Here is a 16,650-nt window from a genome sequence, read left to right on the forward strand (position 1 = left end):
ATTAATTTCATATCAGAACTCAGTTATTATAATTTTTTTTCAATTGACTAATTAAATTAAGAATTAAGACCATTATTAATCTCCAAACACATACTTTTAACATAAAGTTACCAATACAAACTAGAGAAGAAACATAAAACCTTATGAAAACATATTTCATCTAAAAAAATTGTTCTGATTGAGGGTGCCAACATGTTAAAAATGTTATAATAGATCCAAAAAATTCATAAATGAATATGAAAGATGAACAAGGTGAATGAGATATATCACCAAAACCTTAATCCTCAAACAAGAAAGAATGATATGAATGCTTCACACACTATATTATTATGCAGGCTCATTTTTCTCTAAAAGCAGCAAGCCGAGCCACAAATTCATCGTAGTCGGGCAGCTTGGGGTGCACATGAACGTTGGCATTCATTAGGTCCGGATGGCATGATGCAGCCCGAGGATGCTTCGTAGGATCAGTCTCCGTAGGACCCATTGGCTCGACGGGAAGAGACGATGCTCTGGTTGGACCATCTTGACTCCTTAGCTTTGCCTCTTGTTCTGATTTGTCGGTTCTCTTTGATCCCTTTTTCATACTGTAGTGCCTTAGAAGCCTGTCCATCGTCTTCTCTTCTTCGTCTCTATGGCCGCCACCACCATTAAAGAATCTCAAGGTCCTTCGACCTTGTGCCACGTTTTCTATGTTCACCACCTTCTCATTCTCATCACCTACAGCAACCTCCTGCGCTGGTGGACGTTTAATGAGTCTTGTCCTTGCTGATTTCCCCATCGGCTTATTACCTGTAAGTGCATTGTCAACCACACTCTCGTCTTCATCATCCTCCTTGGGCGCTGCTGCCTCCTTAGGCTTCGCAGCTGTCCTAACTTTATCCACACTCTGCAACCGAGTCGGGATTTCACCAAAGAGAGATGGTTAGGTTTCAAATCTTAAAAATGCAGCACAATCACAGATGCATAAAGCAATGATACCTTATCATATGCATTTAAGCCAGATTCTGCAGCTATTTCTTGCAATAACTGAAGCTTCATATCATTTGAGGGAGGATCCGCCTTCAACATCTCAGTGAACTAAACAAAAACACATCCAGTTTTACTTTGCTGAGTAAAGAAAGACTGTTAAATGTTGAACCAGATATGAATAAGCCATCTGTGGATACCTGTTTGTTGACGTAATAGTCCAGGGACTTCCCGTATTTCTCAGAAAACATCGTCCTCAGCTCACGCAGCTCTGGCAGATCAGCAAATCTTGCTGCTGCAAACGCCAACGATGCTGCAGCTTCTCTGCACTCTTTGGGGCATTCACTGCTCAGAATGATCCGTTATTCAGTTCCGAGATATATTTTGATATTCTAGAAAGCCTCAAAGTTGGAATTAAGGCTATGAGAGAAGTAAGAAAATCATTTGTCAGAAGAGATGTTCACAATACTCATTTTTCATGGAGTAATCCTATCATCTTTCTGCTCATAGAAACTTAGAAATTTCTATAGAAGAACATGTGGCTTATCGGCATTTCACTAATCGTACCTCTGTTTGTTCATGGCAGGAAGATTATCCGAGAGATGTTCACAGTACTGATCGATTAACTTGTAACACTGAGACTTGTTCATATCAGCAAGAAGCCCTTCAGCCTATTTACACGTCGAAAACAGCTCTATCAATAATAAGAACGTCTATGTAAATTGACATATCGATCATTCATTATTAAGATTAGGAACATAATCTCACATAATGTAGTCGCATAATGTTGTCACAACCAACAACTACTAAGAAAAATCAGTGTCCTTATCAGTTATCCCAAAACTAACTTATGATTATGGACAAGTTAAACAATGAGCTTTGTACATAAAAAGTGGATCAAACCTTAAACCAAATCCAGTTACTTGATCAAGGGAGTTGCCATCACATTTTTCAATTTTTCTCACAGAAAACCCATGTTAAATTCCCATCATCTAAAGCAATTCATATCACCATGCAACACACTTTTCTGCACAACAAACTCTCCAACAGCCACACTTGCAACCGAATCCTCCAAAAGTTGCAAATCCCTTAAATTACTCGGAAGAATGGCATAACATAATGTATTTGGGGAAATATTCAACAATTAAGATCATAGTGACTGAAATAGGAAATTTCTTTGAGAATTTCTTTCAAGATTGTAGCTCAAAAAGCATCATCAGTCAGAATCCAGGATGATGCAAATAAATAAACAAAATCAAAGCTACTAAACAGAGAGAGAGAGAGAGAAAGAGATTACTCTGTTAAAGGCGATAGTATCCAATCCATTTCGAAGCAGATCAGCAACATCATTCCTCAGATATTTCTGTGTTGCATTTCTCTTTTTCGTTATAATCTCGATTCGTGCCCGTGTCAGCTTAATATCCGACTTGCTACATTTTCCAAGAAGAAAAAAACCCAAAAATTTGTATCAGAAAATGCACACAAACACAAACCAAAATTGCCATGAAAAATGATCTTACCATTTGGAAGAAAACTTGCTTTTCAACAATCCGTCAAACATTGTGATACGATTGGAAAAGGGATTGGTTGAAGAAACGTTAATTTGTAGTAGGGCATGAATAATTGAGATTCAAGAGCTGGAGAGAAAAGAAAAGAAGGTGAATGGACGAAGAAGAAAACAAAAGGGTTTTTCATGCAATCAAAATTCGGAATTTTTGGCGCAAATAATTCGCTTAAAAGAGCTACTTTTACATTTGTGTATCGTCTCATTCTGCAACTCTTTTTTGTTATTTCTCCTTAATCTCTACTTAATTTCTAACTTTCTAGGGTTAATTGCTAACAAAGATATTGATGTTTTCAACACTTTTTATAATTTGTTGCAATAATACGGGACCATGATTGTTAGATACGTAAATTCATTATTCATATTTTGGTACAATGGGCTATTTTAAAATTGGAAAAATATGATTATTAGTTATAGATGGAGGGAATATATGTGACATGAGAATCGTTGTCGAAAATAATATTGTCGAAATATATTGAACATGCATGTTTTATATAAAAGAAAAAGATGTTATTCTTGTAATGGTCAAAAACTTAACTCGTACTCCTATCTAAGTTAATTTAGTTTTAGCAATTAGCATGTTAAAATTTAAATACAATGGAATTTAAAACTACCAAAACGATGGTTAGTTACAAATCTTCTTAAATGACAAATTAAAGTGCTGCTTATATACGTGGTGCACTATATTTATATGTTACAGGTAAATTGGAGTAATACTTTTGCACGGTTATAAGGAAATGGTTGTGACTTGTGAGTACTTATAAGTTTTACGAAATTGTATTACATTAGTGAAAAATAACAATGTCAGTTTGAAGTTTGTTACTAACCTTGGTTACACGAATGACATTGGTACAGATAACACTCACTAAATCTACATTGAAAATTTTTTTTATTGTTGACTACTTTTCTTCTTTTTACATGACATTAAACATACAATAATGAGAAAATCTTGGTATGTTATGTACTGGAAATTAATATCCTTGAGATGCTAATATTGGTAATACACTGAATTTTGTCCCAAAAGAGTTCGAATTGATAATACTATATCTTTAAGAAATATTTCGAGAAAATGTGTTATTATAAGAAGCACAATTGACTGGAATTCATTCATTATAGTAATAAATAAAATCTTTAAACTTATAAACGACGGTTTGTGTTAAAATGACAACACCTCTTAAAGTGACATCGTGTCATCACTTATACAATAATATTATAAACGCTATACAACAATTGGATTTTGTTGGCCGAGAAAAATTGTTGTATAGTGTACAACATATTGTTGGCCGTCTTTTTAAGTTTTTTTTTTTTACCACGTGACAATTTATTATTCGTCCACATATATAAATGATTGGCTAGGAATGGTGGTATGATGTTATTTTAAAAGGTGGCACCTAACACTCCCCTATGGGATAAAAACAATATTAATTAATTAGACTAAGCAACAAGCTTAAATGAATTAATGGCAGTGTCATCAAATTAAAGAGGAAGTCAAAATAGGAATAAATTAGTAACAGACGATATCATTAAATGGCAGTGCCATCAAAACCGGACCTGATAAAATTATGGCCAATTTTAACAAAGGAAATTATCCATAAAAACAATTGATTTGCTGGCCATAAACTAAAGGCCTATAAATAAGAATGGAATGCAGTGACAAGAAATTAATTATAAAGAAGATTAAGCATCCAGTAAGAGAGGATTATTAGGATCAAAGAAGATGTTGGAGTGCAATAGTATGCGTAAGGTAGTTGTTATTGCGGTTTTGATGCTAATATGTGCAGGGTGTGCACAGGCTTCTTTCGGCAAATGCTACCGTAATTGCTATGAAAGATGCCAGGCTGCGAGCAAAGAGGTAACATCGTGCATCACAAAATGCATTTTCAAATGCATAGGCAAGTCAACCAATTCTTGCAATGTCCAGTGTGCCGCTGATCGCTGCTCTCGCTTCGGAAATTGTAAGATTACCTTTTTGCCCTTGCTCCGAGCTTTAGTATTTGTGAGTGTTGAGTGTGTAAACATAAAATTCGTAAATATTTGCTTGATGTGTTATTCTTCTCCTATGCAAAACTGACTTTTATAAAGACATAATAAAATTCACCTCAGTTATGATTTAGGTTGTCATTTGTAGGTTGATGTGAAGAAACTTTTTTTGGTAATATTAGAAGTATTTTGGTTTGTGTTTTTTAAGGTTGTAAGTTTAATTTTTTAAAATGAACTCTATCAAATTTATTGGTGATGTATAGGTATGTTTAAGTTTTTCTAGTGAACCATATCAAGTTTTATAGGAGATGTATAGGTTTATTTCAGGGTGCTGTAAATAGATTTGTAGATATAAATAATTTATTTTTTTGAGAGATATTAATTTAAATGACCAAATGCAGATGCAGATAAAGTGGAGGATTGCGTCAATAAGTGTGACAACAATAGTTGTACTACTCATTAGATTACTTTAAATAAATGTAATTCCTATAATATTCCATTTATATCGTTGATCCTTCAAGATTTGTGAGTTTGCTTTGTGCTATCTATATCAGAATTGTGAAAGTTAAACTTATTAATGTATTAATTATTTATTAATTGGCTGTTTTTTTGGCGGGCGTAGTCAGAATATTTTGTTCATGATATTCCAACTTTAGAAAAATAGCAAAACCAAATTGGAACAATTTATTTAGCATTAAACATCCATAAATAAAAGATGATATAAATCAAACCTTTTTTGCAAGTCTTCGTCACCTTCCAAATAACTGATGCACTGGTGGATCCAGAAATTTCGATTCAGGGACATGATATAGACATATAATACTCTTATTTTACATAAATTATTTGTTAAAAGTTTAATTTATTTTTTAAAACTTTGTTAGTAGTAATAATTATACAACCATAGGAATAGTAGAAAAGGAGAAAGAAAAAAGGAAAAGTGAAAAAAAAAAGAATTGTAGAAATGAGCAAACAGTGAAATAACATTAAAAATATTAACTGATCCCTAATTTGACAATGGTTATACGGCGGCAATACACCAACAGACCATTTGTCCGAAATATGGCTCAACATGTACTTAATGATTCAATATTTGGGGTACAATGGTACCCTGTTATTTGTTGGATCCGCCACTAAACTGAAGAGCAATATTTTTCGATCTCAGTGGATAGTCAGAACTCATAAGTATAATTTTGTTTTTTTTTGCAATTTTAAGTAAAGAATCGTGATGCAAAACGCATCATAAAAACCATTTTTTTAGTTTATAGAATAAAATATTACATTCAAATCCAAAATCAAGCTTGCATTTCAAAATTAATTCAAGGAAACTTAAGCCTAAGTAATTAATTTAATTTATCCTTAATAATTAATTAATCTTTATTCAAAAATTAATTATAATTATAAGAACCGAATAACTTAATTCCTTCAAGAGTTAATAACTTATTACTTTAGCCTAACCATTAAATTAGGCTAAGTCATCTTTTATTCTAAGAGTCCAACCCACTTAAAATTTGTGGCCCAAACAAAAGAACAAATTATTAGAATTAATAAATTATTAGTATTAAGGATTACTACTATTGTTTATGTAATTACAAGTGTTAACCCTCGTACGTACGATGCACAATCCAATTTATTTTCATCATACTATTTGATCATATTGTTATTTAATTAGTTAAAATAATAAAAAAATGTTATTACATAGTGTAGTAAATATAAAAAAATAATAGTATTCATATATTAAAAAACTATAAATATAAAAAGGAATAAGTTTAAAACTAAATCAATAAGAACACATATGATATGACGATTAAAGCACTTTGGATCTCTATTACAAATAGATCAATCGCGCTTTAAAAACAAAAAGTTCTATACCGAAACATAATCTTATATGTCTATAAATCTATCAAATAAAATAAATTACTACTACCTCCGTCCTCCAAATTTTGACACACTTTGACCCGACACGGGTTTTAAGAAATATAATAGAATTAAGTGAATTGAAAAAGTTGGTGGGATGTGGGTCCTACTTTTAAAGTATTAGTTTTATAATAAAATGTGAGTAAGAATGAGTTAGTGGAATATGTGGTCCACTACAAAAAATGGTAAAAAGTGAAGTGTGTCAAATTTTTAGGGACGGACCGAAATAGTAAATTGTGTCAAAATTTGGGAGACGGAGGTAGTAATACTTATCGATGGAAAAATTAGTGAAAATTTTTTACATTTCCACATGTGAGCAATACATCAGTTACATTTCCAACTTCTTACATTTAATTGTATTGACCAATATGCTTTGTTTTTTGTTCTAACCAATCAATAAATTTCCCTTTAAAATGACATTATTGTAAATACTCTCAAAACTCTCTCTTTATATTGTATAGAATATAGATATAGATATGGATAGATAGGAAAGAGAAGAGAGATAATTTTTTTATTTTATTTTATCATAGCGTGAAGAAGTAAAGAAACTCGTGGGGATAAGAAGTTGAGGCAAGAGTTAGCTAAGTTAATAATCAATATAATGAGTTATAGATCGAGGCTAATTTATTTATATATTTATATGATGAGTTAATGGGCCGAGCTTACATAATTTCATTTACTGTTAATAGACTAAAATTACTGTTACGCGTTTTGTTATATGCATTCATTTAATTCATATAGAAATTCATTTTTACAATAATCATTGTTATATTCATTGAATATTAAATAAAGTACTATGAAATTTGGTAAATGAGATTAAATGGCGTATCATCAAATTTAGTTCCGCATTAGCAAAATGAAACATAGTTATGACGACTGCTCACGTTATAAGATTAAGAAATTATATCCAAATTATCAAATTGCCCTTTCGATATTATAAAAAATAGCCAGTGTTTAATTGAGGCACTTATCCGTTTTAATTATAAAGCCAGATAATAAACGCTTATAAATAAGAATGGAAGAGAGGCATAATAATTCAAATATTAAGAATATTTACCACCCAATAAGAGAGCATCACAATTACTAAATATTAGAAGATGTTGGAGTACTATAATATGCGTAGGGTAGTTGTGATTGCAGTGTTGGTGCTAATATGCGCAGGGTACACACAAGCTTCGTTCCACCATTGCTACAGTGGCTGCAGTGGAAGCTGCCAGCCTGCGGGGGATGTCGAGTGCATCACAAAATGCATTTTCAAGTGCATAGGCAAGCCAGCCAACTATTGCAACGTCAAGTGTACCATTGATCGTTGCACTGGGTTCGGAAATGGTAATATTACCCTTTTGCTCTTGCTCCGAGCTTTAGTGTGCCTGTGGGTGTTTCGAATTGAGCATGTAAATATAACAGCCGTTGCAATATACACCCTCTGTCCTATTAAAAGTGAAATGTTTTTCTTTCTGGGTTGTCCCATTAAAAACGTAACGTTTACTAAAATGGAAACATTATCATTTCTACTTTTTCATCTTTCTTACTTTACTCTTTCTTCATTAACTCACAAAACAACAATACATAAAACATTATGCTGGAAATCAAATGTTTCATATTTATTGGGACAGGAAGTATATGATTTTATGGTTGTAAGCTTTAAGTTTTTTAAATGAACCGTAACAAATCATTTTTGTGATGTATATGTGTAGTCTCTATATGGTTTTGCTAATTTGAATAGTTTTTTTGGGGATGTTAATATGTGTTATAAATGTTCAAATGCAGATGCTATCAAAGTGGAGGCTTGCTTCAATGAGTGTGACATCAGTAGTTGTTAGCATCCCATTAATAAATGATGTACTTAATATTATCTCATTATCTTCAAGATTTGTGAATTTGCTTTGTATTATTATCTATATAAAAATTGTAAACGTATCAAAATAATCAAATCTTTTACCGACTACTGATTCTAATATCAAGATGGAGATTAATATCAAGGTTGTCACGTTTTGCCATTTTCGCAATTCTCACAAAGTTTGTCTCATTTTATTTTTATTATTATAGGCATTGGACTGCATATTTCACTAATAAATTTCTATTCATATTTTATTATATAAATAAGGTGGACTTGCATTTCACTAATTTTTTAACCTACATTAAATTACATTTCTTAAAATCTGTGTCGAGTTAAAGTGCGGCAAACTTTGCGAGAAGGAGGTAATACAAATCAAGGAAATAGAATCATGTTGTTGTGTTATTCAATATTGAACATGCAAAAACAACAGTCGTTGCGTTATTTGTTTCTAGCTTGCCCGAATCTGATTAGGTGGATTCTTCATTTGCTACATACATGTATGTAATGTGATATGTAGTGTTACTATTCTTAACATTGCATGTGATGAATTTGATTTTGAAGTTGTTAGTGTGAAAAAATGACTATAAAATTGTCATACAAAACTTAGCGGTGAATATTTTTAGTGCAGTTTATGTTCATAAAATTAAACTTTTAGAGACATAGCAGCACCAAAAAGCATCAATTAACTGCTAAATAAAATGTGCCCCATGCCGAAATGTCACAAGTACCCCCAATCGATACATGTTACACAATGTGCGTAGTTTAATTAAAACGCTCCAAGTAAATTGTGCATTCGAATCCAGAAAGTTTTTAATCGTATCTCGGAGCCAACTTCAATTTTTCTTCTATAGTTTTTGCTCCTATCTAGGAGCCTTTCTTCTTGCCACCAATGATTTTTCCTTCTTTGTTCTTAAGTTATAGGTGCTTTTCGACCACCTTCTCGACAGTGGGCTTCTATGCCCTCTCTGTCGCCGGCTTTAGCTCTGGTCCCACCCACACCGTCCATTCAAATGCGAATAAAGGAATTGTTCGGCAGTTTACAATTTGTTGACGACAAATTTCTCAACCTCCTCAGTTTTTCCTCTATGGTACCTGATATGACCCTCAATTTATTTTTCTAAAGTTTCCTATTTTTTCTATATTAAAAAATCTAGATTTTATATACTATAAATTTATTAATTACAAATATCTCATTTGTCAACTATCTATAGTTTTAATTGTAAATGATATAGGTTTTAATGTCAAATTAATAAATTAAGAGTAAAAACACATGGAATGTTGTAATCAGCTGAATTTGATGAATAAGAAAACATGATTATTCAAGAATAATCAATTATTTTCAAAACAGAAAGAAGTTTTATCAGAACTATAGATAAAAGTAATATTTTCAAAATAAATAAAAATATAATAGAAAGTAGAATAAATAAAATGAATTAGAATAAAAAGTAGGAGTAGCTGAATAGACTAAGAAAATGGATGAGGAAGACAGGAAGAACAAACATAGTATAAAAGATTTTGCAACAGCTGGTTTGGTCTTTGGGGAGAACATAGGACATTCTACCACTGAGCTACCGAGCTTTCTTATAAAGCGCGTTACAATATATAATTAAGAAGACACGGCATATTATTATTAGATAAAAGAAGATGTTAGAGTGCAATAGTAATATGCGCAGGGTACGCACATGCTGCTTTCGACGACGTTTGCTACAAAAAATGCAGACAATTCTCTGCCTCGAGGCCTACAGCAATCAGGGTGCATCATAAATTGTATCGCCAAGTGTGTAGGCAGTCCAGCCATCTCTTGCAACGGTGCACAGGGTTCGGAAATGGTAACACTACCCTTTTGCCCTTGCTCTGAGCTTTAGTGTGCGTTTCAAATTGAGCATCTAAATATAAGAACCGTTGCTTTATTCATTTCTACGTGGAGGAATCTAATTAGGCGGAATTTTGATATATGTGCAGTGTTATTATTTGCAAATTCTTGAAATTGTGATGAATTTCAGTCTTAAGTTTGTTTGTGTGAGTTATATAAATATGATACTAGTAATATAAAATGCATCACACTCCACATGTTACTATGATTTACTATGTCATTTGAGACTGGATTGAAGATATTTATTTTTGGGATTATTAGAAATATCTTAGTTATGACGGTTCTAAGTTTAAGATTTTTAAATGAACCGTATTAAATCTTCTAGGTAATGTATACAGGGGCGGAGGCACGGTGGGGCCGGGGGGGCCCTGGGCCCCTCATCCATTTGGATATTTACATATAATATATGTATGCAAAAAATTTTGTATGAAAATGTTAGCACAGTTGGATTGGATCTTGGCCTCCTGACCATGAGCTATGGAGTTCGATCCCTTCTTAGAACATTCTATTTTTTTGAGTTGGTTTCTTCTAGTTTGGTTCATTTGTTCTTTATTTATTAATAATATTAGTAATTTTGTATAAATAATTTTAACTTATGATTATAAGTATAATAAATTTGATTTTGATGCTATGCATGTATTTTGTGTGTGGCTTTTTCTTGTAATTTTTGTTAGTTTTTTCATATTCATTTGTATTTTATGGATTCTCTCACATTAGTAACTTTTATTGACTTTCACTAGTGATTTTGTATATATATCACTTTTAATTTATAAAAAAAAATGATTTTTATAATTTAAGAAAATAAATAATTCTTTGATTTCATAAATAATTAATAATATTATATGATTATAAAAATAAATTTAATGTGACGCTCTTTACTATAAAAAATTTATAATAGAAAATACCTTTTGATCTAATGAATATCAAAATATATCATTATAATATTAGTAAAATATGTTATGCTCTACAAAATCTATTCACTAATTAATTTTTCACCATTCGTTTCTCACGCGCGGTTTTGTTATGGCTGATGTTTCCGCGTCGTTAGCACTGAACAAACTCAATAAATTTTAGTAGTAGTTTGGGCCCCCCACCATTAAAGTTCTGGCTCCGCCACTGAATGTATATATGTTTATTTCTTGGTGTTGTAAACGGATTTGCTAATTTGAATAATTTATTTTTTGGGGGAGATGTTAACTTTTTAAAATGATCAAATGCAGATGTAAAGAAGGTGGAGGCTTGCTTCAATAAGTGTGACACCAGTAGTTGTTAGAATCCCATTTATATAATAAATGTACGAGTACTTATTATAATCTATAAATATTGTAAACGCATTAAAATATGTAGTGTGTGAAATGTGTAATAAGTGTGAAATTTATGTAGTGTGTGTAGTGCGTGAAATATGTGTAGTGTGTGAAATGTGTGAAGTGGATGGAGTGTGTGAAGTGTGGATAGTGTGTCAAATGTATGAAGTGTGTGAAGTGGATGTAGTATGTGTTGTGGATATATAGTGAAATTTTATCATTATTTGTATTTTGAAATTACAATTTTTTACTTTTTATATTGAATTCAAATTGTGGATTTGGAAGATTGGAAATTGAATTTCAATTCCAAATCTAAATACTTTTGTGATACCGAACAACGGATTTGGAATTGGAAGCTCCAATTCTAATTCTAATTCTAATTCCATTTTGAATTCGAGGCCTCAATTCTATGGTACCGAACTCACCATAAGTAAAGACTTGCTTCATCTCAAACTCCTCCCAATTGCCCTTTCTGAAAGAATAATACAAGCAAATTACCTTTAAAACATTCACAAAGAATAGAGGAATTGTTGGGCAGTTTGCTTTCTCTCCTCCTCGGTTGGACAATTCGTCGACGACGAGTTTCTCAACCTCCTCAATCTTTCCTCTTTGGTGGCTGATATGACTCTGAATATATTTTTCTTAAGTTTCCTAGTTTTTCTATATTCAATAATCAAGATATTTTATATACTTTATCCGTCCAACAAGAGTATGCACTTTGGATTGAACACGAGTTATAATACACAATTGAAAAGGTAAGAGAGAGATAACAATAAAAAAGTAATTAAAGAATTATTAGTGGAGAAAGAGTCTCATTTTAATAAAGAGAAAAGAGCTTCCAAATTATAAAAATGCATATTCTTGTGAAACGGACTAAAAAGGAAAGACTGCATATTTTTGTGGGACGAAGAAAGTATAAATTTATTAATTAAAAATATCTCATTAGTCAACTATATATAGTTTTAATTTTAATTGACATGGGTTTTAGTGCCAAATTAATAAATTAAGAGTAAAAACACATGGAATTAGGGGTGAAAAAAAAAACCAAAAACCAAAAGTACGAAACGAACCAAACTAAAAATTAGAAATTTGGTTCGGTTTTTCAATTCAGTTCGGTTATAAAAATACAAAATTTTAATTTTTCGGTTCAGTTCGATTCCGGCGAAATAAAAAACCAAAAACTGAATTTATTATAATACTATTATATATATATATATATATATGTATATTCTTTTAATACATTCTAGATAATATGTATTATAGAGTGGTGATCAATTACTAACTATTTAGTAATTCAAAATTGAGACCAATTCCTAACCTTTAGATGGGGAGATCTAATGGTTGAAATAATGACAAGTGGATTATAATATAAATTTAAATAATACTCCCTCCGTCCTACTTTAGGAGTCCCGGATTACTATTTTTGGATGTCCTACTTTAGGAGTCCCGGTTGGAATATTCCATAATTGTTAATAGGACCCACGTTCCACTAACATTTTTCCACTCACATTTTATTATAAAACTAATATATAAAAGTAGGACCCACATTTCACTATCTTTTTTCACCAACTTTCCTTTATATTTCTTAAAACTCGTGCCGAACTCAACTGGGACTCCTAAAGTGGGACGGAGGGAATAGTTAATCTATCAATATAAAAAGTGAGAGTTTGTGGGAAACTTTTTTAAAAGCCAATTTTACCCTTTTTGGCAGGAAACTGGGCATTATAACAGCTGTATTTTTATGTTTTTTTTTATCAATTTTGTGTTAATAACATAAATCCTATTAAATATAGCTTGATTGTAGTATTTTCGGTCATTTTGTGGAAAGTTGTGTAGAGGCAGGCCTATATCTGCCATCAGGCCTACTTTTTATATACTATTTACTACTATTACATTATTTATTTATTTCATTCTTTCAAGCCATTCCATGCTCCTTTAGACCTCTTTGCAATCCATACCTAAAAAATTAAATACATCGTTAATTAAAATCTAAGCAAACTTTAAGGAGTTATGGAATGGTGTTACTAATACAACATTTAAAATAAAATGAATATCATTTGCTTAATAATATAATTAGTATCCACTTCCCTAACTATTATTAAATCTATAGATGAATATAAGTCAAATTAGACTGTATTGAGAAAACAATACAATTCAAGTATAATTTGATGGAATTAAATGTGTATTTGGTAGTTCTATTCTAACCTAATTTTAAACCAAGTAGAATTTTACCTCAAATAAAGTAAGACTGAGAAACCATAATAAAAGAAGTTGAGTTTGATGGAGTTCAATGTGTATATGTCAGTTCTTCAATGTATATATGTTAGGTCTCTACTTATCATGTCTTAAACCCAATAGAAATTCAATTGAAATCATATAATTTGAAAGTTTCTTACCCTTTCAGATTATAATTGAAAGTTTCTTACCCTTTCAGATTATAATTGTTTGTTATTTATGTTTGTGCACGAACTGGAAACAATCTTTGTTCCATCTTCACAAAGCTATTTTGATTTAGCTTTAGTCCTTGGTTCCTGTAAGGTGCACAAAAAAATTATATTAATGTGCATCATCATCAATATGTGCCCTTCTATAATCATTCTACAGGAACACTCTTTCTTTATCCTAGAAGGAGGGAGGGAGGAAGGCGGCTGGACTATGTGTCATTAAATTTGCCTGTATTAGGCCATTCAATGTGCCATTATTTTTTATTTATTCTATATATGTTGGCCATCTGTATCTATCTATTGAATTTATTCAAAAAGGATTTATGATAAGTTCTAGAATTAACTGGAAAAATATTAATCAAAATATAACAACATTTATGAAATTTTCATATAACTAAAATTATATGATGAAATTTGAAAAAAAAAAAAAGGAATTTCAGACCATTTATGCTCTATGTATCTATCTATTGAATTATTAAGTACTAATAATAGATATCTGAAGTTATTAGATCTGCATTAAAACCCTAAAAAGTTGTGCTTATATGGTCTGTTTAATCTACTCTTGAATTTAGGAATATCAGATATGTAATACTAATCTATTTTCTTTTTAATCAAATTTTCAACTAATCACTTATTAAATTCAAATAATCACCGCAAAACGTTTTTGAACAATTTTTATTTCCTACCTGTTGAATTATATTCTTCTTCTTCCTCCTTCAATTATGTTTGTGTGTAGACTTGAACAGATTCTCTTTCATTAGTATTTACATCATTTGTAAACAAATATGTAAATTCTCTTTCATTAGTATTTACATTATCCGTAAACAAATATGTAAAATTATCAGTATGGAATATAATTCAATGTTAAATAATTTATTTCACATAAGTTGTAACTTATGTTGAAGGTATACATTATGAATTCGTAGTTAAATGCATATCAAAGTATTTTGTAGACATAATAAATTGAATATATGGCATGTCTTTCTTTTTTCTCTTTCCTTCCTATTTTTAGGTTCTGTTGTAGACTCTAATAGCTCTCATGCTTGAACAGTCCTCTGCACGCCTATAAAATGATTATGTTGTAACCACCTTTTATACAGTAAGGTTTCTCTCTCTCTCCTTTTTCTGCTATAGTAGAGGCGGCTCCTGTTTATTATGGTTTTATAAAACCCTATTTGTATTCCTGCAATAAATGCTATTGTTAAATAGTAAAAAATCCAGCTATTTAATTTGGTGCTGATTGGGCCCATTTATTGAACATTCAAATACATTTAGGTTTTAATGTTTCCTTATTATTCATTTAAGAGTAGTCGTTTCCTGACTTGTTCAAAAACGTTTTGCATTGATTATTTGAATTTAATAAGTGATTAGATGAAAATTTGATTAAAAAGAAAATAGATAGTATTACATATCTAATATTCCTAGGGCTGGCAATTTTTGACACGACATGATAACACGATACGAACCGGCACGAAATTAATGGGTTTGGGTCAGAGCTTATTGTGTTCGTGTCCTTATCGGGTCGACCCATTAAGGACACGAAAATTTTGTGTCGTGTTCGTGTCGGGTTCGTGTTATCCGTTAACAATGCGTGTTCGTGTCGTGTTCGTGTTATCCGTTAACAAATAATATTTTAATATTATTATTCTTATTAACACATAATATTTTAATATTATTATTCTTATTATTTTCATTTTTCAATACTTATTTTCGTGTCATTAATGGGTTCGTGTCGTGTTCGTGTCGTGTTGACCCGAAACAATTCGTGTCGTTAATGGGTTCGTGTCGTGTTCGTGTCGTGTTCGTGTCGTGTTCGTGTCTGAGGGTAGCGGGTCGTGTTCGTGTTCGTGTTTGAGGTTTTATTAATGGGTCGTGTTCGTATTTGTTGTTATCGTGTTCGTGTCGTTATCGTGTTGACACGATAACAACCCGACACGCACAATTTGCCACCCCTAGATATTCCTGAATTGGCAGTTTACACGGGCAAAAATTATCACGTAATTGGCAGTTTACTACCATTAGATGGTTGTTGATAAGGCTAATTTCGTGCATTGGTTATAGGGTTAAATTCTGTAATTTCCCGGATCTAACAAGGTTTTGTAAGTCAGGTGTGTAGAGAAAATGCCAGATCCAGGAAGAAAGGAGAAGATTGCCTGGAGAAGGAGGCTGGCAGAGAAAGTGAGCAGAAAAGAAGAGAGTTTACTAGACGGAGGAGCATCCTAGATAAAGGGCAGAATGGGATATACAAGGAAGGATCTAGAAGCTCAATTCCTTATAAATAAGAGCACACGGCATACATGATAATCAATCATCATCCTTTTAGCTCTTAGCTAAGTTTTCTCACACTCTACACACACACACTTGGGGGATCAGTTTGGGGGTTCTTACGGTTCATGTTTAAGAATCAGTTTGTGTAACACCGTCTCTACGCGAGGAGAAGATACAATTTAGTTTCCGTTTAAGTTTCCGTTCTGAATTTCCCGAGACTTCGCTGTTCGAAACTCGGCCTTATTTTGTTAAATTTCTATTGAATCTGCACTTGTTTAGCTATGGAAGTTCTTGCCACGGTTTCGTTTTATGTTATTGTTGTTTTTCTTTTTACTTTGGATGCTTTTAGCGGTTGATCTGAGTTATTGAGTTGAATTGTATGGAGATCGTGGTTGATCGGTTGAATCTGGTTGAATCTGTGTGATCGGAGATGGAAATTGCTGTGGTTTGTTGTGGATGGCTTGGATCCGGAGCGGATGAAGCGTCCAGCGTCTGGA

At 31.9% G+C, this 16,650-nt stretch overlaps 1 protein-coding gene across 1 annotated transcript; it reads right to left on the minus strand.

Annotated features, from left to right (window-relative positions):
- Positions 1–322: 322 nt before the first annotated feature.
- On the minus strand, positions 323–2,593 carry LOC125209913. Its single transcript, XM_048109490.1, has 6 exons — positions 2,487–2,593; positions 2,264–2,396; positions 1,534–1,637; positions 1,167–1,311; positions 979–1,077; positions 323–886 (listed from the first exon to the last, which is right to left on the minus strand). The coding sequence occupies exons 1-6, from the start codon at positions 2,525–2,527 to the stop codon at positions 338–340; spliced, it is 1,071 nt and encodes a 356-aa protein (XP_047965447.1). The 5' UTR covers positions 2,528–2,593; the 3' UTR covers positions 323–337.
- Positions 2,594–16,650: the final 14,057 nt, after the last annotated feature.

Source organism: Salvia hispanica, chromosome 3 (assembly GCF_023119035.1).
Source record: "Salvia hispanica cultivar TCC Black 2014 chromosome 3, UniMelb_Shisp_WGS_1.0, whole genome shotgun sequence".
NCBI classification, from domain to species: Eukaryota; Viridiplantae; Streptophyta; class Magnoliopsida; order Lamiales; family Lamiaceae; genus Salvia; species Salvia hispanica.

What these genes read in the sequence shown, in the direction of transcription:
- LOC125209913 (XM_048109490.1), bottom strand. Translation starts at nt 2,527, where the DNA reads ATGTTTGACGGATTGTTGAAAAGCAAGTTTTCTTCCAAATG. An exon ending in AGCAAGTTTTCTTCCAAATG is followed by an intron (nt 2,397 to 2,486) that starts GTAAGATCATTT and finishes TGGAAAATGTAG; the next exon opens with CAAGTCGGATATTAAGCTGA. An exon ending in GCTTAAATGCATATGATAAG is followed by an intron (nt 887 to 978) that starts GTATCATTGCTT and finishes ACTCGGTTGCAG; the next exon opens with AGTGTGGATAAAGTTAGGAC.